The following is a 27,774-nucleotide window of genomic DNA, read 5'->3' as shown; positions in this document are numbered from 1 at the left end:
CCCCTCAAGGACCACTGGTGGTCCCCGGATCACTGGCTGAGAACAAACTGTCTTACATACATATTCACATATTTATGTATATTGTCGTTGTCGGGTGGATTTATCATTTTAAAAATGAACTAAACTAGTGAAAACAGCCGATCTACAAGCACAAAACGCCTCCCACCGCGAGGCGTTGTGTGCTTGTAGATCGGCTGTTTTCACTACATTTGTGCGACGGCCTTGTATGATGAAACAGGGCTTTACTTTGAGAAAGAGCGTACACATTTGAAACTTGGAGATACAAGGTTTTTGCCCGACAACGACGATATACTGTCAGATGTATTATATCTTCCCTCTCCGTCTGCCTGGTTAGCCCGGAAAGTGCAATGATGAACAAGTTCACTGTTCAGGCGTTCGTGGCTCTCAGCGGGAGATCCTAGGGCTAAAATGGAGGATAAGTGTTTTTCCTTTCCCAGTAGGGGCAGAACTCAGCGTGACAAAGCATGTGAACTGAAAAAGAGGCCATGCCGCGATTAGGTCTACTTTGTATCTTGGGCTGATAGCGGGTCGTGGTTTAAGCCATTTAGGCCTAGAATTATTGAATGCTTTAGCTATTGAAAAATAGCAGATATACAAGCTCACAGCGCGGCACCGAGTGCCGCGCTGCGAGCTTGTAGATCTGCTATTTTTGAAAAATCATGAAGATTTGTGCAAATCTTTGAATATATCTATATTTTTAAAGGGAACATATGTAACTCAAATATTTGCTTCTGGGGGGGTCCCTGATACAATATTTTGAGATGGGGGTCCATGGCCAAATATATATCATTTTGGGGGTCCTTCACATGAAAAGGTTTGAGCACCGCCGACATAGAAACATATCTTTTTCAAAAAACCTTAGAAGGATTCAGAAGACACTTATGGAATCGGGTCAAAATGTTCAAAGAATTATTGCACAAGAATTTTCAAAAATAGCAGATCTACAAGCTTGCAGCGTGGCACTCGGTGCCACGCTGTGAGCTTGTATATCTGCTATTTTTTAATAGCTAAAAGCATAAAAAATTACCCGGTCTAACTGGTTTAATTGGATTTGAATGTCTGCATTGTTGGGCTTGATTCTCCACAAGGGGAACAGGGATATTCTCCTTCTTTAAAAACTGTAGCGGGGTAATTGTGCGCCCAGACCTCTCAAGAGTCGTGGTTGATACGACACGGCAAATGAGTAATGGCAGCACGCGACGGAAAGATGCCAGGGAAGCGGCCACACTTCATTTCTAAGTGTTATATTATCTGGGCTGTCCTCTCCAGCATCCCACCACAGTCCTCTTACGTAAACGTGTCAACCTCCGAGTGACTTGATGTCCTCTCCTTCACCTTGATATTCAACTAGGGCTGTCACTAGGGGTGTAACGATATAGTAACTGTATAGAAATATCGTTTTGAACTAAAAAAATCGAAATATATCGAAATGAAAACAGCTAAAATCAAATCGCATATAGCTACACTGGTCTATCAATAAATGTGTGTAATCTCTGGGTTCATGTCAAGATGCAGGTTTGTCCATATACAATGTCCATGTATTTGGCAGATAATCACTGTGTTTACTTATTTAAATCCATAATAATACATGTTTCCCTTAAAAACCTGCACTATCCACACCTTTCACACAGATTTAATTTCTTTGCTAAATAGTTACTATATCGATTTTAAATCATTGAATCGAATTGTATCGTATCACCATGAATGAACCAATATTGTCCATGTATCGTATCGTCAACCATGTATCATGATATGTATCGAATCGCTATTAAAATGTATCGTTACACCCCTAGCTGTCACGATTACACATCTCCATTCAGAAACATTGCCATTCAGAAGATTGACTTCCATTATTCTAAATGGAGGTGTCACCTAAACCTAACCTTAACCCTCTCAGTGGGGGTATTTCTGAATGGGGATGTTTCTAAGTGGGGTTGTTTCTGAATGGAGGTCTGCCCCCGGCTGTCACAATTATTACATAACCGTCTAATCACAATTATTTGACATAATCGCGATTATTTTTCATAATCGTCATAATCGTTTCCATGTTGAAAAATGTTCATATATTTCTTTTTAAGTAAAGAATAGTGAAAATAGCCGATCTACAAGCTCACAACGCGTCGCATCGAGCTTGTAGATCGGCTATTTCCACTATCAATGTTCTTTTTTAAGTATAAAGTTGTCAAATATGTCAGTAATTTCTTTGTATATTTAGCTTATGTGTCACATCTACCATGTGCCACTTCAAAGCCTAAAAGCCAAACAGGAATGTAATTGTGAATGACAAAAACACAATTAAATCGTTAAGAAAAATTAAGAAGATTCGTTGTCATGTAAAATGTCATAATCGTGACAGCCCTACATTCAACACGGCTGACCTATTTATATTTAATAGTAATGGATTCCATGAGTGTTTCTCCAGAGGCTGGCTCACGAGGCTAGCGTAACAGTCAGGGGCCGATAGACCAGTGGTTCCCAAACCTTTTAGCAGTCTATCGGATAGAATATGACAAAAAGGTTAGCTTGCTTACCCATTGTTGCTCTGGCAACTGCTAAATCTAGCTTCTCTTCAAAGCCATATAGTCTTATGAGAACACACGTCATTTTAGTGACAAGGCCACTTGGCCTTTGGTGTTGTCCATTTTTTTAGGGCACAAAGGCCACATGCCAGGACAGGAAGGCCATCAAATAAAACACATTTAATTTGTAGAATTTAAGAGTTTGGGATGATAACCATATCAGTGAAATAGATAAATGATGGTATTTACAATCTGATGAATCCATGCTCAGCCCTGCACCAATCAAAGTCACTGGATTATAGTCATTGGTTTAAAGATGGGGACTCGGGAGAGTTACGATTTCAGAATCTCATCAAAAGACACTGGTGTCTACATGGCAATAAAGAGAAACTAGTGTCTACATGGCAATAAAGAGAAACTGGTGTCTACTGTCTAAATATTGACAAGAGAGAGACAGAGGAGAAAGTGGTGTAGTCAGCTGGGGCATTAAGGCCACTGTGGCCTCAGATCATGCCATTTGTTTGAGGGGCATGCACAAGGCCAAACTGAGGGGCAACGGCGGCCATGGCCTTCATGGCCTCCATGACATTCCTAACCCGATTCCTATCCATGCAAAATAGCCTATATAACACAAACAGCGGAAATAGCTTTAACTGTAGATGGCTCTTTTTGAAAATCTGTGGAAAATAATTAGATTTGCTTTTGTGTTGGGAAATGGATGCCCACACACTGCTGATATGCTGTAGTAAATGAACACATATTCTTAACATTTGTATAGTTGTATATCGTCATTGTCGGGCAGAAACTTCGTATCTCCAAGTTTCAAATTTGTACATTTTTTTCGCAATGTAAAGCCCTTCAAAGCAGTGAAAACAGCCGATCTGCAAGCACACAACGCCTCGCACTGTAGATCGGCTGTTTTCAGTAGTTTAAATCATTTTTAATATGATAAGTACTAGGGCATTCACGAATAGTGATTTTTAGAATTCGAATTATTCGACCTCAAAGTATTCGAATATTCGGAATTCGACGGGTGAAATATCATATTTTTGTAATCTAATAAATCATTAAAACGCTCCTTTGCGAGCCTTAAAAACAACCAGCAATTTACGGGTTAACCTTTGTAGGCGGGACAAAATGCGTGGTTCGTGAAATAACAGCCATCGATTGGCTGTGAGAGGTTTTCACTGGTGGATGCAGACCTCAGGCAGCAGAGAGAGAACAGACCTACAATGCACAATGCGTCGCGGATAGACGCGTTGTGAGCTTGTAGGTCTGCTATTTTTGACACGCTGCACTGTCTTACGACTGAACATAGCATAAACATGCTGATGAAACTTGCGATGAAAAACGAGTTCATTTTACTAGGAAAACTCCGAAAATAACTGTACAAGCCTATCCTATCTATGTTCAACAACAACCACATTTATAGCCTACTGTCCATCCTTTGTTCGTTACAAGCAGTGTTGTATTGTGAATTGTTTAGCCTCGGGATTCAGGCATTATAGTGATTGTTTGATGGGATGCACGCTATGTTAATGACTTCACACGCATGTCGTTAACACGCTACTTAGTAGGCCATTAATTTGTACCGAGATTCATTCCAATGTTAATGAAGGCTGGTGTGACTCGAGTCTCGACCTGACCAGTACAACAGCCTTATGATGGGTTATGATTGCATGCTATAGTATAGAAGTATACAGTATGTAACACAAGCTTTACAAGATCATCAATTCCACTCCAATCCGTGTCGCGAAACTCAACCCGTTATCATAAATAAAACGCCGGACGCTTGTACCTTTATGGTTTAAAGAGGAGATACATTTGAATATGAAGCATGCATGACATCAACGCGGTTGCAGTGAAGCGCGGTCCGAAAGAGCTACTGTAAAGAGAAGGGTGTCCTCTAAACTGGATATACTTGGCAAGAGGAACGAAACTCCGCAGCAATAAAGTAAAGTAGCCTAAAGTATTACACACTTTTGTCAGCAACGAGCATTGAGCTTGCTTGTTCTAGAGCGCCCCTCCCCTCCTACACTGAGTGACTGTGTCATCTATAGTGACGGGCCAGCCGTGTATGTCGGCAGTCGGCACATCAATCACATAGGCTAGCCACTACAGTGTGGTTGGATTTGACAACAATCCAACATGAATGGATTAGGAGAAATACTAACACCAGAGCTCAAAGCTGCATGTCTGCTGTAGAAATATTGTCACGGCTAAAAAAACAAAAAAAAAATAATAATAATAATATTAAAATTAATTTCGGCGAATTTTCGAATAGTGATTACAGTAATCGAATAGTGTTTTGATATTCGAATATTCGAATATTCGGTGAATGCCCTAATAAGTACAAAACAAACGGTTTTGGACATGCAAGGTTTCCACCCGACAACGACGATATATTGTGATAATAATATGCGACTGTTTGGGAACCGCTGATATCTAACGCCAGAACACAACAAACAAAAAAAGTCCTCGTGTGAACTTCAGACTTGGCCTCATTGGCACATTTCTGCTTGTGATGCTGAAAGACCCATATTTGGATGGCAGCACGACTGTGATCCTGGTCCAGTCCTTTGTAATCACTTTCACTGCTTTAGTTACAGCCAGAATGTCTCCAAAACCCACCGTATTCCCCCTCGCAAATTCATTGACATATGGAACGGATGGTGTTGATTTTGTCGACTAAAACTATGACGATAAATGCTTCGCTGACAAAAACGAAATAAAAACTAAGCCGTGATGACTAAAACTAAGACTAAATATATATTGACAATTTCGTCAACAAAATAAAAACTAGACTAAAATGTGGGGAGGGAGAAGAAAGTAATTTTATGTTCGGTTGCTCTCGGTGCTGAAAATAGCAGATCTTCAAGGGCACGCCCTTGTAGATCTGCTATTTTCTCACGTGGTCTATGACGTCAGACATGTCAGACCAGTCATCTCCATATTTGGGAAAATATGGCCACATTTTGTCCAACTTAAATAACCAACCGTGGCGCGAGTCACACTTGAACTCCGTTCTTGTCCCTTTCATGCCCATATATGGAGATCACTGATGTCGTGATATTATCTAGGAATGCCCATATATGGACATATTGTGTCTGTCTCTGTTGTTTCAGCGCCTCGCCCTTAGGGCGTCTTACTGCTTATTATTTCTTGTTGGTATATTGTATTGTTGTGTTCATCTTAGCCAAACAAATTACACCAGGGGTTTTCAACAGGGGGTCCGGGACCCCTAGGGGGTCCTCCGAGTTACCACAGGTGGTTCTTCAAATCTTTGTGTGATAGAAACCTTTTTTCTCGTTTTTTATATTAACCACTTGAACCCTAGCATACATATTCTGAGAACATTAGCCATAAATAGCAGATCTACAAGCTCACGACGCCTCGCAGCGCGAGGCGTCTTGAGCTTGTAGATCGGCCATTTTTGACAAGAGTTTTGGTGTAGAGAGGAAAAGAGCAGACTAAGTACAGAGTGAAAGGTCAAGTTTATTAAGTATTGACGGTTCAAGTGTGGTTAAATATCCGAAAACACAAATTGACATGAATCCAAAATACACTGATGATCGTGCTGTCAAACGATGAAACAATATGGAATTTATGAAAAGGTTGTGGGGGTCCCTGGCTCATCTCTCGCTCAACTAAGGGGTCCTTGGCCTGAAAACGTTGAAGACCCCTGCGTTACACAATAAAGCCCTCTCGATTCATTTTCCCTGCATTACACAATAAAGCCCTCTCGATTCATTTTTATTAAACAACCCCGTGCCTCCTCTTACCCCCCATGCAGGTGTCTTATGTGAAGGCCATTGACATCTGGATGGCTGTGTGTCTGCTGTTTGTATTCTCTGCCCTGCTGGAGTACGCCGCTGTGAACTTTATCGCCCGCCAACACAAGGAGCTGCTTCGCTTCAGAAGGAGACGACGACACATGAAGGTAAATACTCTAGTACAGTGGTCCTCAAAGTGGATTCCAGGGACTCTGTGGGTTCCTTTATGGGGGTCTAAATTGACCCATACAGGTCTGTAACTCTGACAGTGTACAAAGGGAACCAAATGAACCCTGTCGGGTTCATTTGGTTCCATTTGTACACTGTCAGAGTCAAAGGGAGACCTTGAAATTTGAAAGCTTGAGAAACACTGCTCTAGTACACGCCTTTTGTTTTCACACAACTTGGAAAATGTTGCGGTCTTGTTCTGTTTTAACATCTGCTGGATTCTTCAGTGTGTTTACTTTCAAAGCCTGATTTATACTTTGTTGCGTGGAAGTACCCGTTCACGACCTACACGCATCATTTTTACCTTCGCACCATCTTCACCTCTTGATGCCTCAAACCTTGAGATACATGTAGTGGCTGCCCACGCTCTGACTAGAAGAGACGGAATATCGGAGACCACAGTACTTTCAACCATGTGACTTCTTTCAAGTTTCAACCAGACTTTACTATCAACAAAAACATGAAAAAAAAAATCCATATTGTCCCATATCTTCGTTGTCGGGTGGAATCCTTGTATGTCCAAAACCGTTTGTTTTGTATTTATCATTTTAAAAATGACTAGTGAGAATCTACAAGCACACAACGCCTCGCGGTGCGAGGCGTTGTGTGCTTGTAGATCTGCTGTTTTCACTACTTTTGTGCGACGGCCTTGTGTGATGAAGCAGGGCTTTACTTTGCGAAAACATTTACAAGTTTGAAACTTGGAAAATACGAGGTTTCTGCCCGACAGTGACAATATTGTAAAGACATAAAAGGACCCCTGTTTTTGAAGGAGGTCTGCTTTTGAGAGGGCATTTGGGGATGAGCGGATCAGTGTGTGTAGCCGCTATCGATCCATGCCAGTGCTTGTGTCTCTCTGTGGGCAAACACAAAAGGCTTTGAGATTTGTTCCGGCCCACTGCCGAGAGAGCCCACGCAGTACCTCTGTATTTCTGGCTATTACTCCTATAGGTTATGTTTCTCCTTATTGATTTGTGTTACTGCCTGGCCAGAATAATGGCAAACGCCTTTCAAAAAGGATAGAGGATTAACAATAATGAGTACCTGAGACGAATAACAGTCCAAGTCAAAAAAAAAATAATATAGATATTTTTTTGATTTACCAGACTGTAAACCACAAACTAGTCATTTTTAATCTGTTAAATTGTTAATGCAATCCCCCCTCATTATCTGCTCCCTTTGTCTGCTGAATATTGCTTGTACAGACTTATACTGTTGTTCCACAAACTGTTGGAGATATACTGTTTTTCCACTTTCCATAAGTATTATGTCTTATAATTCCTGATATATATGAGTTAAGTAAAACAAATCTAATTCAACAAAATGAGGGTAGGAGTGCATTAAGAATTTAACAGATTAAAAACTTCTAGTTTGTGGTTTACAGTCTGGTAAATCCAAAAAAATATCTATATTCAAAATTTTAAAATATGGACTTCCTCTGGTTGCAAGCCCTGGTCTTGAAACACAATACAGCACTGTCTTATACGCTTTTCCCACAACATTAGAGCATATGCAGTGTTTTAGATGTGGGAAAAAACACACACACACACACACACACACACACACACACACACACACACACACACACACACACACACACACACACACACACACACACACACACACACACACACACACACACACACACACACACACACACACACACACACACACACAATGCGGTTTTGATGATGAAATTCTCTTTTGATCATGAGCAGAAGGCAGGACCTTCACATTTGATGTCAGATGCAAGGTTGAGATCCCAATGACATGACAAGACTTATAATTCTAAAAATAAGTAAGAGAAATAAATGGAGAATGAATCTCAGAGAGAGAGAGAGAGAGAGAGAGAGAGAGAGAGAGAGAGAGAGAGAGAGAGAGAGAGAGAGAGAGAGACCGACTACCATATCCCAGCAAACACGGACAGACCTGGACGAATCAGTGAGAGCCCGATTGGGGCCAAATGATGTACATCCTAGTGGAAAGATACTGAAATCACCTGGAGGATAACTGTTTTTGTAATCTTAGTCAAATCATGTATTTTTCAATCCTGGTCTGTTCTTCGGATTATGTGTGTGTCACTGTGTGTGACACCTTAAAGTTAAACTAACACTAACCAGTGTCAGTGTGTATTTTACACACTGACATATAGGCCTTAACGCAGGTTTAATACTTTTTTTGTTGGGTTAGGTAGTGATTAGTGAACTTGTATATTGACGTGTGACACCATTTGGTTCCAGTGTTGTAGTACTACATTTGGAAGTGGGGGGACGCCCCTCGCGTGCACGTAGCGTTTTCGGTGGGGTTGTGTCTAATTGTATCCAAAACGGGTCTGCGCGGCAGCAGAAATAGCCTTGATATAGACCAGTGGTTCTCAACCTTTTTACACCAGGCCTACCACCACCTCAGACAATATCAGTGTCTGTGTCTCCAAGTACCACCATAACTGATGTTAAATAATACTGCCAATAATGTGATGACCGGATCATCAGCCAGACTACAGTACGTCTGTGAACTTCCCATGCAAAATAGCTGCACAACTGATATTTCCAATTAATTCATCCATTCTCAAATCTTCTATTACCATCTGCTGTCAAGCTCATTTCAGCACTGCTGGAGAGCCTATTTCAACCAATTGCTGGGTCAGAACGACCTGTAATATAATAATATCAACATTTCCTAGAGACATTTCACTAGAGAGATTTCACACGGTTATTGCACGACGGCACAACAGAACCGTTTAAGGTTTAAGCCCCTCCCATACACTAAAATGTGTACCCGGCCTGAATGGGTTAATATAATAAAATGGAGTTGCCGTACAGCACTGCTGGTGGTGTCTGCGTGTTTGACCGGAATTATACACGGGTAGATAATCCAAGGTAACTCACAAAAACTGCTGTGTATGCTACTAAACCGGCGTTCCTCAACTTTGATGGTCAGTTTATTATCCCATAGCCCGAAGTGGCAGTCAGCTTGTTGGTTGGTTGTTGGTTGTCACGGCAATATTACAACCGACGAACGTCTGCTGTCTGCTCTATCTTGCCTGCCTTGTCCACACTCTGCACCTTGTCCGGCAATACTGGCAACAATTATGACCGTGGCCCTGAGCATTTTTATGCAAAAATTAGTTTTGGGTGGGTGAGAGAAGTGTGGGAACTCCGTGCCCCCGCATTCACGCCCCACTACATCCCTGTTTGGTTCCATTTGTACACTCATAGAGTGCAGACCCATACGGGGCCATTTGGAACTGGACTTTGAATCCTACTTTGAATAACACACATTTTGTGTTGTAGTTTGCGAGATTAGCTGCAGACATGCACACACCAACGCACACACTCGTATGCGCGCATGCACGCACATACATGCGCGCGCACACATACACAAGCGCACACACGAACACACGCACAGCTTAAAGGTGAATAAAATCTATGAAAAGTAAAGTGCATGGTCCCACTTTAAGATAACCAAAAGCTGCCGTCTCATTCTCTCACTTTGCTCTTGTTTTGACAGCAAATAGCTTGCATTTTTCCACCTGTAATTTTGATCTAAATTAAGATTGAACGTCTCTGCCTCTACATCTTTTTTTAAGTTCTTCCCTTAAGTTGCATATTCTTAGTAAATATACTGTCAGTTTTTCCCCAAGACTGGACATTCTTTGGTTGGTTTTGTCTTTTTAAGCATTTAATCAATCAGTTTTATCTGTCCTGTTGAATTTATCAGTCCCAGGCTTTAGTATTGAATAAGAAGTAAACCTGTCAGTCAATATGGAAGTGTTGTTTGACTGAGTGCTGACAAAAGCTCTTTGTGTGCGTGCATGCGTGCGCATGCAAGATTATCGGGTATCTAAGTTATTTGTTTATTGTGTGTTTTTTAAACTACCTCTCTAATATATTTTCCAACTTTGTTATGAGCACTATTTTCTTGATTTTATACTTAGACCGGTTCCCGCTATTTGCTAACCTGCATACCGCTCTGATTTTACCATCTGGGCTTGCTCGGGCAGAACCGATGTAAGGGGCGGGCCATTTTTTCAAATTCTTTAGCAGGTGATTGGATGGGGCCGTCTCTATCACAGTCTGGGAGTGCCAACTCCAACCACTCATATTGGCCTGTCTGCATGACGTTACACCCAGGCTCCTGGGTTTCCACGTGGTCTGCAATCAGACTCTATTGGCTCAGAGCCGCTCAGAGCCCGCCCGTAGCTGCCGCTGATTCGTCCGGCCCGGGACTTTACGAGCATTATCAACTCTCCCCGAGGAATCCCAGATGGTAAAAGCAGAGCCGTATGCAGGCATACGCACTGCTGCCACCATCTGGCGCAGTCAGGTTAGCTATTTGCGGGAGTGGTCGGTATTTGCTTTACTGCCACTCGCAGGTGTCCGGGAGCAGACGCTCCGCTTTTATTCTCTATTAGGGCCACCCGTTAGCATTAGCATCCAGCATATTAGTCAGATTCGCTAGCTTATTAGCAATTTGCTTAGAACATGAGCCGATGTCATTTTATTTTAACGTGGATTCAGAGAAATCTGCTGGTGCATTTTTTTTTTCTCTTTTTTTTTTTTGCCCTTGGTGGATTTGGAATATCCATTTCCTCACCCCGAAGAGTTGGGTGACCAATCAGAGCCCAGTATTGGTCTGGTCTAAACAATTGTGTCCAGAGCCACTTTTTCTTTAACCCGCCACCTTGGAAATAAACCTTCCATATAGAAGTACCAGACTCATATCCACACAAGGCTAGTTTTATTTCACTCAGCATCCCTGCAACTAGCTTCGCAATACCTTATCGTTTCACTCAGCCTACCGCCATAACTCAACATCCTCTTGCGTATGTGCAATTTGTAAACAATTATTAACTATTCTGTCCACCACGGCTTGCTAACCGAGACAGCGAACTCGTTGATGCGCAGCGAGGCCACTTGGCGCAGGAAATCACTCGCTTAACAGCTCGCTCGGGCATGCCTCACAAGCCTCAAGGCCTTGCTCTGTGTGTGCTTGTGTGTTTTGTGGGGAACCATTTCAATATTTATTCATGTTTATAAAAAAACATTTTTGGTTTGTTTTCTTTATAATGTAGTGTATGCCACTGGGGTGTAAGCCACATCCAAGGCTCATTAAAAGAACCGCTAGTGCATTCATTTTAGCGGGACTGGTCCCTGTGGGAACCTAGCTCATAATGCGTAGGATTACCATATCATTCTGTCCTGAGTGAGTCAAGCAATAACAAAGCTCTACTGGCTTGTATGACCATACAAGACAGTGATAGCTGAGTGGTTAGAGTCCATACCTAGGACTCCGGAGGTCCCAGAGGTTGCAGGTACGTTTCCCCGCTCCAGTTATAACTGCTCCCCTCCCCCGCGCTCCTTGTGGGCAGCACTGGGTTTAGCTGGGTTAAGCTGAAAACTGAATTCCCTTCTTCTTACACACGTAAGATTAAAAAGGTCATCCTGTACAGTGTTGTTTTTGACAGAAACTTTTTATTTAGTTTTAGTCAGTCTTTTGAATAAAATGTCATTTTAGTTTGTCATAATTTAGTCACCTGAAAAGTTTTAGTCTAATTTTAGTCGACTAATTATCATAAGATTTTAGGCGACTAAATCTACAGTTGATTTAGTCAACTGAAATGTATTTTGGCAGGCCTTGATGGCATCATAATGACTTAATGACATCATAATGACGATTTTACACTTGGTTGTGTGCTGAAAATAGCAAATCTACAAGCTCACAATGCGTCGCAGCGCAACGCGTTGTGAGCTTGGAGGTCCGCTATTTTCAGTACTTGATACCACTCTAAACTAAGCATTAAAAAGGCAATACTGGAGACGTGGCATACGGCTTGGACTTCTACACAGAGAGAGGGCAATTATTTCAACATACGATGCTGCATTCAAATTCAGGAGAGTTTGGACAAGGCAATTCTCTTGAATGCCGCCTTCAGGTTTGGCATGGGAAGGGGGCATTTGTGTCTCTTTCGCCATAATAAAAACTGCATTCATGGTCTGGAGGGGGCACGTTTTTACAGACGGATAAAAGGGCAGGGGCCAGGGCCAACAAAGTATATCGTCACTGTCGGGCAGAAACCTTGTATCTCCAAGTTTCAAATTTGTAAATTTTTTCGCAAAGCAAAGCCCTGCTTCATCATACAAGGCCGTTGCACAAAATTAGTGAAAACAGCAGATCTACAAGCAAACAACGCCTCGCACCCGCGAGGCGTTGTTTGCTTGTAGATCGGCTGTTTTCACTAGTTTAAATCATTTTTAAAATGATAAATACAAAACAAACAGTTTTGGACATACAAGGTTTCCACCTGACAACAACGAAATATAACTCATGTAATTGGCCCACTGGCTTGTCACTTGTCATGATCTGACAAATCTTTGAGTTGCAGCAGCGCTATATAGCGCGCAATGAGGGCCTCTCCAACTCTTTTTCCCGGGCTGAATCAGGGGCCCAGCACATCCCTGGCAGGGGCTCAAGCCCCCTTTAATCCTGTCTATGTGTGCACGTGCCTGAAAGACACAGGAGATTTTCCCACTAGTCCTTCAGCATCACATATTTTTAATTAACCTCTCCGTCCGGGTTTGCTCTAATATGAGTCTAATGTGATCGGCAGCACAAAGCCCAGGGCCCTGAGAGGGCTATCAGTCACAACTCAGCCCACTGCAGAGGGAAGTGTCACTAACAGGCTTCACTCCATAAACCAAGACATTGCTGCACACCAGGCACGTGCACACATAGACATCAAAGGGGGCTCGAGCCCAGGGACGTGCTGGGCCTCTGATTCAGCCCGGGAAAAAGAGTTGGAGAGGCCCTCATTATTATTTTTTTTAGTTATATTCGTCGTTGTCGGGTGGAAACCTTATATGTCCAAAACCATTTGTTTTGTATTTATCATTTTGAAAATGATTTAAACTAGTGAAAACAGCCGATCTATAAGCACACAACGCATCGCACCGCGAGGCGTTGTGTGCTTGTAGATCTGCTGTTTTCACTACTTTTGTGCAACGGCCTTGTATGATGAAGCAGGGCTTTGCTTTGCAAAAAAATGACAGTGACGATTTACTTTGTTGGCCGCACAGCCCCCAAAATGGAACGAAGGCCGACATTTTATTTTACATTTTTTCCTAATGGCCGGCCTGGACCGGCCGGGAATGAACCGGCCGTTCGGGAGTTGTCCCGCTTTTCCCAATGGCCAGCACGTCCCTGCTCGAGCCCCTGCCATTTTATCCATCTAACATATAATTTTCCGAATGTCTGTCTGTCTGTCTGAGTGTCTGTCTGAAACCGCGTTTCTCCTCAGTGGCTGGAGCAATTGATCTGAAATCGCATCACCATCAGCATATGAACACACCTGACATAACTGTGAAGCCCGTTTGTCACTTTCACAAATCGTATGCTGTATAATTGCATTTTTATGGTGTATCTATATCTATTTAGCCTACAGTACCTGTTGTGACCACACATGTTAAGGGAGGGGCGCTGTTGTTCAGGCCATGCACAATCACACACAAACCCACACACAGACACACACACACACACACACACGGGGGGGGGGGGGGGAGTGTGTGTGTGTGCAGGCGGGCAGGCGGGCGGGCGGGCGGGCGGGGGGGGGGGGGGGGGGGGTGGTTCTGGCCCTGTTACAGATGTTGTCCAAAATCATGCAGATCGGTACTAGCCGTTAAATGGAACGGGTATTTCTTACATTGATGCTCCTACATATTAGCATGCAAGCACCAGTTAAAGTTACTTTCCATCCCTCATATACTGTGTGCACAGTGCACATCCCATAATCCACACACTGCACATCATTTCGGAGCTCATATCTTTGAACGGGTAAGGGCTAGTCTGAATAAAGTGCCCTCTCTAGTAGTCCGAGCGTTTCGTGCACAAACCGTGCACGAGTCATGAGTGTAGACATATTGTGTACCGATTTGCATGATTTTAGGGCAAAAACTGTAGTAGCAGTGTCCAAAAATGTGTTTGAAAGAAATTGTCCTGATGGTGGCGCTATATGGGACAGATCCATGTTGAAGACATGAGTGTAGACCAAGTGTGTACCGATTTGCGTGATTTTAGGTCAACATCTGTAGGAGCAGTGTCCAAAAATGTGTTGTGCAAGAATCGGCCTCATGGTGGCGCTAGAAGAGGTTCATGTGAGAATTGGTTGTGGTTTGGCAGGCAAGGATGGTGTGTGCAAAATTTGGCATGGATCGGGGCAACAGTTGCGGAGATATGAGCAGGGCAAAAGTATTAAAAACATACTATTTACAATGAATAATTACAACTTCTACTAATTCATTGTTGTTGTTGTGATACATTGAAATGTTTTATTTTATTTTAATATATGAAATAGTTCTATAAGTAAGATAATATTCTTGTTTAAAACGTATGCTCTACCAAATGGTTGAGATGTCTGTTAGTGGTAAAAGAGTAGTGTCTAATCAACAATACACAGTACACCTGTTCACATATTCAACCCTAATTATCAAAGTTCAACATATTCTGTGATCGGCAGCACAAAGCCCAGGGCCTTGAGAGGGCTATCAGTCACAACTCAGCCCACTGCAGAGGGAAGTGTCACTAACAGGCTTCACTCCATAAACCAAGACATTGCTGCACACCAGGCACGTGCACACATAGACATCAAAGGGGGCTCGAGCCCAGGGACGTGCTGGGCCTCTGATTCAGCCCGGGAAAAAGAGTTGGAGAGGCCCTCATTATTATTTTTTTTAGTTATATTCGTCGTTGTCGGGTGGAAACCTTATATGTCCAAAACCATTTGTTTTGTATTTATCATTTTGAAAATGATTTAAACTAGTGAAAACAGCCGATCTATAAGCACACAACGCATCGCACCGCGAGGCGTTGTGTGCTTGTAGATCTGCTGTTTTCACTACTTTTGTGCAACGGCCTTGTATGATGAAGCAGGGCTTTGCTTTGCAAAAAAATGACAGTGACGATTTACTTTGTTGGCCGCACAGCCCCCAAAATGGAACGAAGGCCGACATTTTATTTTACATTTTTTCCTAATGGCCGGCCTGGACCGGCCGGGAATGAACCGGCCGTTCGGGAGTTGTCCCGCTTTTCCCAATGGCCAGCACGTCCCTGCTCGAGCCCCTGCCATTTTATCCATCTAACATATAATTTTCCGAATGTCTGTCTGTCTGTCTGAGTGTCTGTCTGAAACCGCGTTTCTCCTCAGTGGCTGGAGCAATTGATCTGAAATCGCATCACCATCAGCATATGAACACACCTGACATAACTGTGAAGCCCGTTTGTCACTTTCACAAATCGTATGCTGTATAATTGCATTTTTATGGTGTATCTATATCTATTTAGCCTACAGTACCTGTTGTGACCACACATGTTAAGGGAGGGGCGCTGTTGTTCAGGCCATGCACAATCACACACAAACCCACACACAGACACACACACACACACACACACGGGGGGGGGGGGGGGGAGTGTGTGTGTGTGCAGGCGGGCAGGCGGGCGGGCGGGCGGGCGGGGGGGGGGGGGGGGGGGGTGGTTCTGGCCCTGTTACAGATGTTGTCCAAAATCATGCAGATCGGTACTAGCCGTTAAATGGAACGGGTATTTCTTACATTGATGCTCCTACATATTAGCATGCAAGCACCAGTTAAAGTTACTTTCCATCCCTCATATACTGTGTGCACAGTGCACATCCCATAATCCACACACTGCACATCATTTCGGAGCTCATATCTTTGAACGGGTAAGGGCTAGTCTGAATAAAGTGCCCTCTCTAGTAGTCCGAGCGTTTCGTGCACAAACCGTGCACGAGTCATGAGTGTAGACATATTGTGTACCGATTTGCATGATTTTAGGGCAAAAACTGTAGTAGCAGTGTCCAAAAATGTGTTTGAAAGAAATTGTCCTGATGGTGGCGCTATATGGGACAGATCCATGTTGAAGACATGAGTGTAGACCAAGTGTGTACCGATTTGCGTGATTTTAGGTCAACATCTGTAGGAGCAGTGTCCAAAAATGTGTTGTGCAAGAATCGGCCTCATGGTGGCGCTAGAAGAGGTTCATGTGAGAATTGGTTGTGGTTTGGCAGGCAAGGATGGTGTGTGCAAAATTTGGCATGGATCGGGGCAACAGTTGCGGAGATATGAGCAGGGCAAAAGTATTAAAAACATACTATTTACAATGAATAATTACAACTTCTACTAATTCATTGTTGTTGTTGTGATACATTGAAATGTTTTATTTTATTTTAATATATGAAATAGTTCTATAAGTAAGATAATATTCTTGTTTAAAACGTATGCTCTACCAAATGGTTGAGATGTCTGTTAGTGGTAAAAGAGTAGTGTCTAATCAACAATACACAGTACACCTGTTCACATATTCAACCCTAATTATCAAAGTTCAACATATTCTCTAAAGTTCATCATATGTAATTTGTTTTGTCGCCAATATGTCAAGAAAATGAAACGATGAGCGGGGAAATCTCGCTATTTCTACGTCCCAGCATTTAGACTAACCCCAGGGCTCCACTGGCTGCGTCGCGTTGCTCTGCGTCTTGACGGCGTCATTGACGCAGACACGTTGCCGTCCGACTGGCTCCACTGAACGTGAATGTGTTGATATTTCAATCAAAGATCATAGGATATTCGCTTGATCAACTGTAGTGTTATATATGCCTAATTATAATAATTTATGCTGTGTAAAGTGCCGGAAAAAAATAGCAGATATACAAGCTCACAACATGTCGAGTGCATGAATCTGTCATCATGCTGTTGTGACTGTCTGAGCTTGTAGATTGGCTATTTTCGGTACACCAGTCCAGCGCAGCCACGATAATGTATAGCCTAAAATCAGACTCAGTCACTCACTGCTGGCCTGTTTTTTAGGAGGAAGAATTGAGAAAGTTGTTGCCTGTTGTGAACTTGTGATTAGCCTATATCAAGTGGGAAGACCACTGTAATTACATAAAAAAAATATGCGAGGAATTTTGGGACATCTAGTCACCCTTGTGAATGACATGAATGGATATCCAACAGCAGAAAGGCACGTACGGTATATTTAATATGCAATGCAATTACATTTAATCATAATTTATACATGACTGGACGTTGTGGACGCCGTCAAAAAATTGAACCGGGGCAATTTTTTAGTTTGGACGCCGGCACCGGAGCGTCCGACGTTGACGTTACCGTCGGCAGTGGAGCTCCCCTCATTGATTAAAACGGGAGCGTTCCCAACGTTGACGTTGACGCGACGCTCGACGGAGCCGGGGGGTTAGGGAGTTGGCAGGTTAGCTACTCACCCGCGTTACTGAGGTTTGGGTTTGGGTTAGGTCTAGGCATAGAGGTTAACATTCACCCATGTTGGCAGGTTAGCTACTCACCAGGTTAACATTCGCCCGTGTCGAAAGAATGAACCGTCGAACAGACGCTATGACGCAATAACGACACGCTCCCAAGTGAGCACCGCTTCTGGCTCATCTTCATCCTCGTCCATAGAATCCTCGTCCATAGAACTATCAGTAGTCATCATGGTTGACAGTTCCCACTGGATGTCATGTGGTAGTTCGGCCCTCTCCATATCGTAGTGAATAACTGCCAGCTTGCATAACGTCTTCAGACAAGGATTTAAGTCTAAGACAAATAGGTCATTTTTATCTTCATATGTATCACAAAAGAGTATGATACAATCTCCAACCACGCAGCAGTTTCTGTCGTAATATGGGTGTGGTCCTTTCCCCTTGGGCACAACCTTCTTCCAGGAGAAGGTCTCTGGATTGAATTTCCACATATGCTCAGGGCAGCGTCGCAGATCAAGGCTGTAGCCACCAATTATGTACAGCTCTCCATTGTAGGCAAATGCAGAGTGACCACTGCGTCCTTCTGGAAGAAGCGGTGCTGAAGGGGTGCTCAGCCAGCAGTTGGTCACCGTGTCAAACACCCTGATGCTGTTGTAGTTGATTCCTCCCGATTGCGGACGGCCGCCAAATACAAACATCATTTTTCCAACGACTGTGGCAGAGTGACTATCTGACACAGGTGGGGGAGTGCCTCCGGTGTTAATTAAAGACCACACCATTGTTGTGGTATTCAACTTATATAAGTCATTATAGCCCTGGTATTTATGTCCATAGATATACATTGAATCCCCCACAACACAGGTTGAGTGGTCGGACAACGCCCCTGGAATAGTTCCAGAAACACTGGGGTTGGACCATCTGTGGGTGTCAACATCAAATGCATAAAGTACGCCTTTTTCCTTATCGTTTCTCCGAGACATACCCCAGATATAGATTATACGTTCTATCAGCACTGATGTCTGGTCCCAGGAAGCACCAAGGTGTTCTTCAACTTTCATTGGGGGCAACTGCATCCAGCACATAGACACTGTGTTGAAGATGTGTACATGAAGTGTCCGGACTCCCGGCCTTTCTTTCCTGTACAATCCTAAAGAGTACACCTTGTGCCCTACTACAACTTTGTGCGTATCAAAGTAGTAAGGTGCATCAACTCTATGGTCCACATGTAATGTCCAACGCAACATCGCGCACACACAGATTAGCTAAGTCTTAGAGTCTCAGAGGCTACTGATTCCGCTTTTCCTGCTCTGCCTGTTTTGTACTAAGATAATGTGATGTCATGTGAAACTTGACCAATTGTGGACATTGAGCCATCTCGTGGCCCTGATATATACCCCCATGATGTCACTCTTTACCCCACTCTGATTGGCTATGAACCCTTGGCCTGTGGCCCAAGATTGGCCACGGGCATAAACACCCCCCCCCCCCCCCCTCTGATTGGCAAGGGGCATACAGAGCCTGTGATTGCACACAGACACAGACACAGATTTGGCAAATTTATAGATAGATAAAAGATAGAGTTTTAATGCACATGCTACCACTTACATTGGTTATGGGGAACACCTGTCACACAAACCTTAATATTGTGTGTGAGTGTTTGTGTGTGTGTGTGTGTGTGTGTGTGTGTGTGTGTGTGTGTGTGTGTGTGTGTGTGTGTGTGTGTGTGTGTGTGTGTGTGTGTGTGTGTGTGTGTGTGTGTGTGTGTGTGTGTGTGTGTGTGTGTTCTTGAACTTTTAGACTGAAAAACCCATTTTGTACTCATTTTCAAAATTGTAATTACAGATCTACAAATAAAACAGTATTCATAATGGTGTACAGTAAAGTATTTATAAGTTAATGAATCTTTTAATATCGGTACTTTATACTTTATACAATAGGACCTGTATTGACCATCTGTTTGCCTGTGTATTTATGCTCATATATGGAGATATCTGTATCTGTCTGTCTGCATCCATTTCATGCCCATATATGGAGATCTCTGTATCTGTTTGTCTGTGTCCCTTTATGCCCATTATGGAGGTCTCTGTATCTGTCTCTGTATCCGTCTGTGCCTCCGACTGCAGACACAGTGCTGGTTCCCCCTTTAATGCAAACCCCATTATACCTGTTGTCATAGGACCCGTTTTGACCATCTGTATGCCTGTGTCCATTTATGCCCATATATGGAGATATCTGTATCTGTCTTTTTGCGTCCATTTTATGCCCATATATGGAGATCTTTGACCATCTGTTTGCCTGTGTCCATTTATGCTCATATATGGAGATATCTGTATCTGCATCCATTTTATGCCCATAAATGGAGATCTATGCAGACACAGTGCCGGTTCCGGAAAACCCTGATGTCAGACATCAGAATCCGAACCTTTCGTGCTGGTTCCAGAAAATCGCGTATCAGATCGGGTCGAGGCCGGGCACTGCACTACCTGCTGCGGTGGTGAACGCGCGTGCCGAATTTGAAATAGGGAATGAATGCCCCACCCTTTAATGCAAACCCCATTATACCTGTTGTCATAAGAGCCGTTTTGACCTGTTTGCCTGTGTCCTTTTATGCCCAAATAGGAACATCAGAATACGTAACCATGGCATTTTTTGTTGACTCATGTGGCGTACGTGATCTCAGAGCCTTTTATGAAGTGATGTCACACCGGAACAGCCTGATGTCAACAATCAGCTCCGCATAAGGAGATTCCGAACGTTTTGCGCCGGTTTCGGAAAACCGCGAGTCGGGTCGGGTCGGGTCGAGGCCCGGCACTGCACTCCGCACGGCGGCGGGGAACGCGCGTGCCGAATCTGAAGCCGGTGGGACGAACGGTTCTCGAGATACGCGGATTACAAACAGACAGACACGCAGACAGACAGAGATTTGTCGCATTTATAGATAGATAGTAAAGTCTATGAGACGCCAACTTTGATTGGCTCCCACAAGTTTCCCAAGACAAATCTGCGATGTCCCTATAGCCAAAAATGTTCCATATGGCATGTTCTAACTGTGTGCCAAATTTCCTGCTTCTTTCATAAAGTGCACGATTCCATCAACATACTGCCCGAAATGCCCAGACTATAGACCATGAATGCAGTTTTTACTATGGTGAAAGAAATGCAAATGCCCTCTTTCCATGCCATACCTGAAGGCAGCATTCAAGAGAGTTTCCTTGTCCAAAGAAACTCTCCTGAACTAGAATGCAGCATCTTATGTTGAAATCAAGAAATGTGTAGATTTCAAGAATCGAAAATAGCTGACCTCCAAGCGCACAACGCGTCGCGCTTGGGGGTCGGCTAATTTCGATGTTTTCACCAAAAGGCCCTTTTAGAAATTTCAGCCCCTGCCTCTCTAACATTCTCTGCACGTCCCTGCTGCACACACTCTTAAAGCCCTTTCTCACCTAATTCAACCAAGAGAAAGGAAGAGAAGAGAAATAATAACATTTCTTGTGTTTGCAGTAATGAGGTTTGTTGATGTAGAAAGAGAAAAAAAAAGAAAGAAACAGAAGACTTTTTATTCTCAAATGAAACCCGTTGCTAATGGAATCATTATCATTAAGAGACCGCACAGAGAGGGGCAAATGGTTGCACTGGGCAAGGGCCCAACAATTCTGTGGCTATGTCAAAGATGCAATACTTGCGTCAGGAGTATTTCAGGGTTTCGCTTTTTCAGTTGAATATGAAGGTCCTAAAACCCATATTCACGCTAGCCTAACTAGAAACCTGAAAAGCAAGCACATTTGCAACGTAATATATTCAGTGTAGGGATGAATAGGCAGTTTCATTGAACATTATGCTGATTATTAATTTGCCTGAGCTACCCTTTTTTCCCCCCACTAAACAGAATTGTGCTCATTGTAAACAGTTACTACTACTGCGGTAGGATTAAAACCAGACAAGATACAATAATTAAATCAACCACACCATATACAGTAAGACAGCGAAAAACTCCCCTCAGAGCTCCCAGAGGACAAATTCCAGGTCATGATTACAAAACTAAATTCCTGTCAGAGAATTGGCCAGGATTTGGGTTAAGACATTAATGAGTTAAATGTGTTGGAATTAAGACAAGACAATAGCCCTCATGTATCAATGGAGCGTAAAAAACAATGTATTTTCCCCCCAAATATTGGTGTACGGCAACGTTGAAGTGGCATTTATCACATTCTAAACAGCCAATCCTTTTTTTTAACTCCAACATTCTTTTCCCCACAATTTTGTAACCCATTTTTCACCTGTCCTTCTGCCAACCTGGGGAGCTCATGCTTCCTTCAGTGCATGAGGAGTGAGCAGGCCGCTTTCTTATCACCTGACAGGGGGGAGCTTCCCTAGTTGGACCTAGCACGTGGAAGGAACACGTTATACCAACCAGTTCCATTCCCCCTCCATCAGGTGCCCGGCTGGCCAGGGGGAGGCATTATTAGAGACCAGGATTACTGCATGATTACTGCACGTTTGATCTCATCATCGTTGCAGGCTGAAACCTAGCGTCATTTAAATAACACGAACACAACAACCGGAATATGACCTAACAATGTAAGGAAAGCTAATAGGAAATGAGATTACCCCGCACGACTCCAGTCCTCGCTCGAATTTCATGTCCGCGCCCCACAGGCCACACACACACACACAAACTGAAGCCCGAGCGGCATTTGGTACACTGTGGAAACAGTCTTTGACAGTGGGATAACTGGGATTACCATTTATTCTAATGTAAAGTAGTTACTATGTAAAGTAGACTAGCAGCCTACATGAATGACACCTAGGGCTGTCACAATTATTACATAATCGTCTAATCGCAATTATTTGACATAATCGCAATTATTTTGTCATAATCATCATAATCGTGAATGCTGATAAATTTTCATACATTTTCAAACATTTTCAGAAATAGTGGAAATAGCATATCTACAAGCTCACAACGCGTTGTGAGCTTGTAGATCGGCTATTTCCACTATCAATGTTATTTTTTAAGTAGTAAGTTGTCAAATATGTCAGTAATTTCTTTGTATATTTAGGTTATGTAGACTAAAAGCCAAACAGAAATGTAATTGTCAACGACAAAAACACAATTAAATCGTTAAAACGCAATTATTTGAGTGACAATTAATCGTCATGTAAAATGTCTTATCGTGACAGCCCTAAATGACACCACTCCAGTCACATCGTCATGAATGGAAATTCATTTTAAAAAATAATTCATCATCCACGCTGGGCACAGCCAGGTTTGGAGCGTTGGGTTTTGGTCCTTAACACATACAGTAACTCCTTAGGACAAACTTAACACTACTGTATAAATTGGACTTTAGTCCATGGGCCATACGAGATGTCGGTATCGGAAAGGTGGCAAAGGTTACCATGCATTTTTGAAAAGCTCTATATCTGTAGATTATAATTTGGTATGATAACCCTTTCTGAGACACAGCTAAATTGGTGTTATCAGCCGCTAGAGTTGGTGTCCCATTAACTTTACATTACAGGGGGAAAAAAAGCTAAAAAATAATCTGCTTTAAGTAGCATATGAGGGGTCAAACTAGGGATTTTTTATGATTCTGAATCCATTGCAAGCATCTTTTTTGCACAAAAAACATTCCTTGGGCTAAAAACGGCCCCACAAGACTATGGTTTAGTGATGAAAAGTGATGATGAGTCATCACTTTTCACACTTTTGTGAAAGCCGCAAACAATCATAGAGTAATGCTCAGTGGTGAAGCCGCAATATACAGGCTGGCTGCTTTAGTGCATGTCAGTGTGGTGACCTTCTATGTCTCATTTGGCAAAATAGATGAGGGCAATCTTTAGAAAAACATCAACTATCCTACCATAGCGTAGTCACAAATGTAACATCCAGACCTGTGATTCAATGTTCAATTTGTCATTTTAGAGGTATTAAAAAGTCCTTAAATTGGCACTTTCGAAATGTGAAGATACCCTCTATACTCTTACACTTTATGTTGGTATGTTGTTTACAGTTGGGTGAGAAAACAATATGTCACATTAAGTTAATCATCTGGGGACCCCCCCAAAATAATTGTGGGGTCGTGTGTGATGTGATGACGTCATCAAACGATAAAGTCGACTTCAACTCGAGTCGACTTGCAAAAACCACAAGTCGTTGCTGCCCTAGTACAGACAGACAGACATGCCCTGCTCTAGATGGCTCGGCCTTCAGGCTCCATGGCTCCAATGTAATGTAGAGTACATTTGTTTGGACGGTTCGGTGCTGACGGGCTGTATGTGTTGTAGGGAGGGAGGCTGCAGCGGCGTAGCACCATTCCCAGGTGTGCTGATTTCTGTGTTTTCCACCCTGATGCTTTATTGATTCATTAGTGACACTGATTGTCCAGAGCGAGAGAGAGAAGGGGAGAGATGGAAAAAAGATAGGGCGAAAGTGCATGGTCCTGCAGTACTACTTGTTTAAGACAGCGGTTCTCAACCTGTGGGTCGGGGACCCCCAGGGGGGTTCCCAAATAACTTTAGGGGGTCCCCAGATGATTAACTTAATGTGCAACATTGTTTTCTCACTCTACTGTAAACAAACCAACATAAAGTTTGAGTGTATAGAGGGTATCTTATTTCTAAAGTGACAATTTAAGCACTTTTTCATACCTCTAAAACAGGGGTGTCAAACTCAAATGCACAGGGGGCCAAAAGTCGAGGGCCGGACTGGTTCAATGTTTATTTAAACGCGGGCTTGCGGTCACAGGCTCTAGATCCGCGTAACAGAGCGACTCATTGCCTCAGCCTGATGGCATCAAAAGTCTAATATCTCCCCCTGTCCATAGGGATATCTCTTTGGTCTAATGCAGGGGTCTTCAACGTTTTCAGGCCGGGGACCCCCAAACTGATGGGGAGATGGAGAAGGGACCCCCTACCACCTCGTAGGGTGGGGGGGTCGGGGCTACGACATATTTTTAAACAAGTACAAGTTACAGCGAGCAGGGTGGGCCGTACCACTACCATTTCTAAACATACTACTTATTAACTGAGAACAAATGTCAATAATATCAACAATCTGTCAGTTGCATAGTAATCATGTATTCAAGCTATTCAAAATGGATAGAATCATGATTTATTTTTTAACATAAATGTGGAAAATGACAAAAATATATATATATATTTTTTTTTTGAAATCTTTTTGTTTTTGTTTTCAAGCAATAATTTGCCCCTGCAGTACCTGCAGTACCTCCGCGGACCCCCTAGGGGTCGCGGACCCCCTGTTGAAGACCGCTGGTCTAATGGGTAAGATGTTGGAATTTCATGCATTGCATGTGCAATATACCAGTGGCCAGTGGGCCAGTTCTAGTAGTAATTAAATAAATATCATCCCGCGGGCCGAAGCTAATTCAATCACAGGTCTGATTTGGCCCCCGGGCCTTAAGTTTGACATATGTGCTCTAAAATGACAAATTAAACGTTGGCCAAATTGTCAAATATTAGAGGCAGAAATTGTGAATATTTAGTTAAAATATGATTATTTTGGGGGTCGCGGCCTGAAAAGGTACCACTGGTTTAAGACACTTAAATTAAAAACAAGACAGAGAGAGGGAGAGCCCACGAAACAGACACTGCTGCAGTCATTCGAGAGTGGTGGAGTGGGAGAAAGAGAGAAAGAAGAAAGAACAAAAAGAAGACTGGAGAGTGGAGAACGGAGAGAGAGAAAGAGCCACGGAGGAGAATCAACAGAGCAGGGGCTGAGGCAGAAAGCGGCTCTCTGTGGAGAGTGATGCGAGTCAATGCATCCCAGTTGCTCTGCAAGGGGAGGAGGAGGGGGAGTGTGGGGTGTGACACAGAGCGTTGTCCCCCCCTGGTGGGCGTGTGGGGCAACTGCACAAATGGAGGGCCCAGATCAATAGCAGCCATTCATTCACGCTTGAAGGATGTGGGCCTGCTGGCTGACAGCGGCTCTCTGCTCTGAAACAGACCACGACTCTCCAGCGTGAAACAGAGCTCTCCTTCAGGAGTGAAAGAGTGCTGAGGATTAACGTTTTTTCCTGCTGTCGTTGTATAAAAAAAAAGGCATCCCCACCACCAGGCACGTGCACACATAAGACAAGCCCCTTGCCCATTTATCCGCCTCTAAAAAGTGCCCTCTCCAGACCATGAGTGCAGTTTTTGCCATGGTGAAAGAAACGCAAATGCCCTCTTTCCATGCCATACCTGAAGGCAGCATTCAAGAGAATTGCCTCCTGAACTTGAATTCAGCATCTTAGGTTGAAAGAATTGCCCTCTCTGTGTAGAAATCCATGTCGTACGTCACATCTCCAGGATTGACTTGATAATGCTTAGTTCAGTGTGTTATAACGCTCCGAAAATAGCCAACCTCCAAGCTCACACTGCGATGCGTTGTGAGCTTGGAGGTCGGCTATTTTCGATATTTCCACCAAAAGGCCCTTTTAGAAATTTCAGACCCTGCCTCTCTAACATTCTTTGCATGTCCCTGATCCCCACCAAGGCAACCCTCGCCTGTGTGTGTGCGTGCCGTGCGTGCGTGCGCCTGTGCGCTCGCGCATGCATGCTCATGTGCAAGCTCTCGCCTCAGTGGTCCCCAATCAAGCGTTAAGAAGGAATTAAGGTGTCGTTTCTCTCAGATTTATTAGCCGCAATCTGTTGTGATCTGAAGATCTGTTGTGCGGGGCTACTACTCCGCATTGGAAGGCATTCAAATGTTCTTTTTGGCATTGTAAATAATTTATTGCACATACTGTACACCTAAATGCATTCAAGCAGCTTACTGTATGTGAACACTCACTGTGGACAAAAAGATGACACGCACGCAGCCATTTTCGTTGAATGCATCAAAAATAAATTGGCCTACATCATGTCGGCCAAGGAGTCGCTGTGCAGTTCTGTGTCACAGTGTGGTTCTAAAATAAGTGATGACATGTTTTAAACTGCCTCAAGGTAGAGAGAGAGCTACTAAAGGTCCTTCTCAGCATGAGGATGGAAATAGCCGAGTGGAAACATGGGACATTACAACACAATATATCGTCGCTGTTGTCGGGTGGAAACCTTGTATGTCCAAAACCGTTCATTTTTTATCGTTTTAAAAACGAGTTCAAGAAGCGAAAATAGCCGGTCTACAAGCACACATCGCGAGGCGTTGTGTGCTTGTAGACCGGCTATTTTCACCACTTTTGTCGGACACTTTTGTATGATGAAGCAGGGCTTTCATTTATGAAAAAAGGTAACTTAGAGATACGAGGTTTCTGCCCGACAGTGACTATATATATATATATATATATATATATATATATATATATATATATATATATATATATATATATAGCCTCACACCCACTACACCCCCCCCCCCCCCCCCCCCCCAAATGTCTGTATTCATCTTGACAACTATGGGGTTTATCGTTTTAATGCATCTTCTATTTGATACCTATAATTGAACTGTAGCTTCAAATGTAATACCTATTTGTAATTTACATGAAAAAAAAATGCCTCACTATGCGGGAGTGTCAGATAGGGCTGTCACAATTATTACATAATCGTCTAATTGCAATTATTTGACATAATCGCGATTATTTTTCATAATCATCATAATCGTTTCAATGTTGAAAAATTATCATATATATTTTTTTTAAGTCGAAAATAGTGGAAACAGCAGATCTACAAACTCACAACGCGTCGCAAGCTTGTAGGTCGGTTATTTCCACTATCAATGGTCTTTTTTTAAGTATAAAGTTGTCAAATATGTCAGTAATTTCTTTGTATATTTAGGTTATGTGTCATAAATGCCATGTGCAACTTCAAAGCCTAAAAGCCAAACAGAAATGTATTTGTCAATGACAAAAACACAATTAAATCGTTAATTGCAATTATTTGAGTGACAATTAATCGTCACGTAAAATGTCATAATCGTGAGAGCCCTAGTGTCAGAGTATAGCGT

General features: G+C 43.0%; 1 protein-coding gene across 1 annotated transcript in view; it reads left to right on the top strand.

The window, feature by feature from the left end:
- Positions 1–27,774, top strand: part of glra1 (glycine receptor, alpha 1) — a gene marked incomplete at both ends in the record, with an annotated part of 165,967 nt that overhangs the window by 116,948 nt on the left and 21,245 nt on the right. Inside the window, 1 exon segment of the mRNA XM_080745536.1 lies at positions 6,334–6,480. Coding sequence (XP_080601662.1) covers positions 6,334–6,480 — 147 coding nt within the window.

The sequence above is a fragment of the Nannobrachium achirus genome (genome assembly GCF_963921795.1).
Source record: "Nannobrachium achirus genome assembly, chromosome: 17".
NCBI classification, from domain to species: domain Eukaryota; kingdom Metazoa; phylum Chordata; class Actinopteri; order Myctophiformes; family Myctophidae; genus Nannobrachium; species Nannobrachium achirus.
This window is presented reverse-complemented; position numbering and strand designations above follow the sequence as displayed.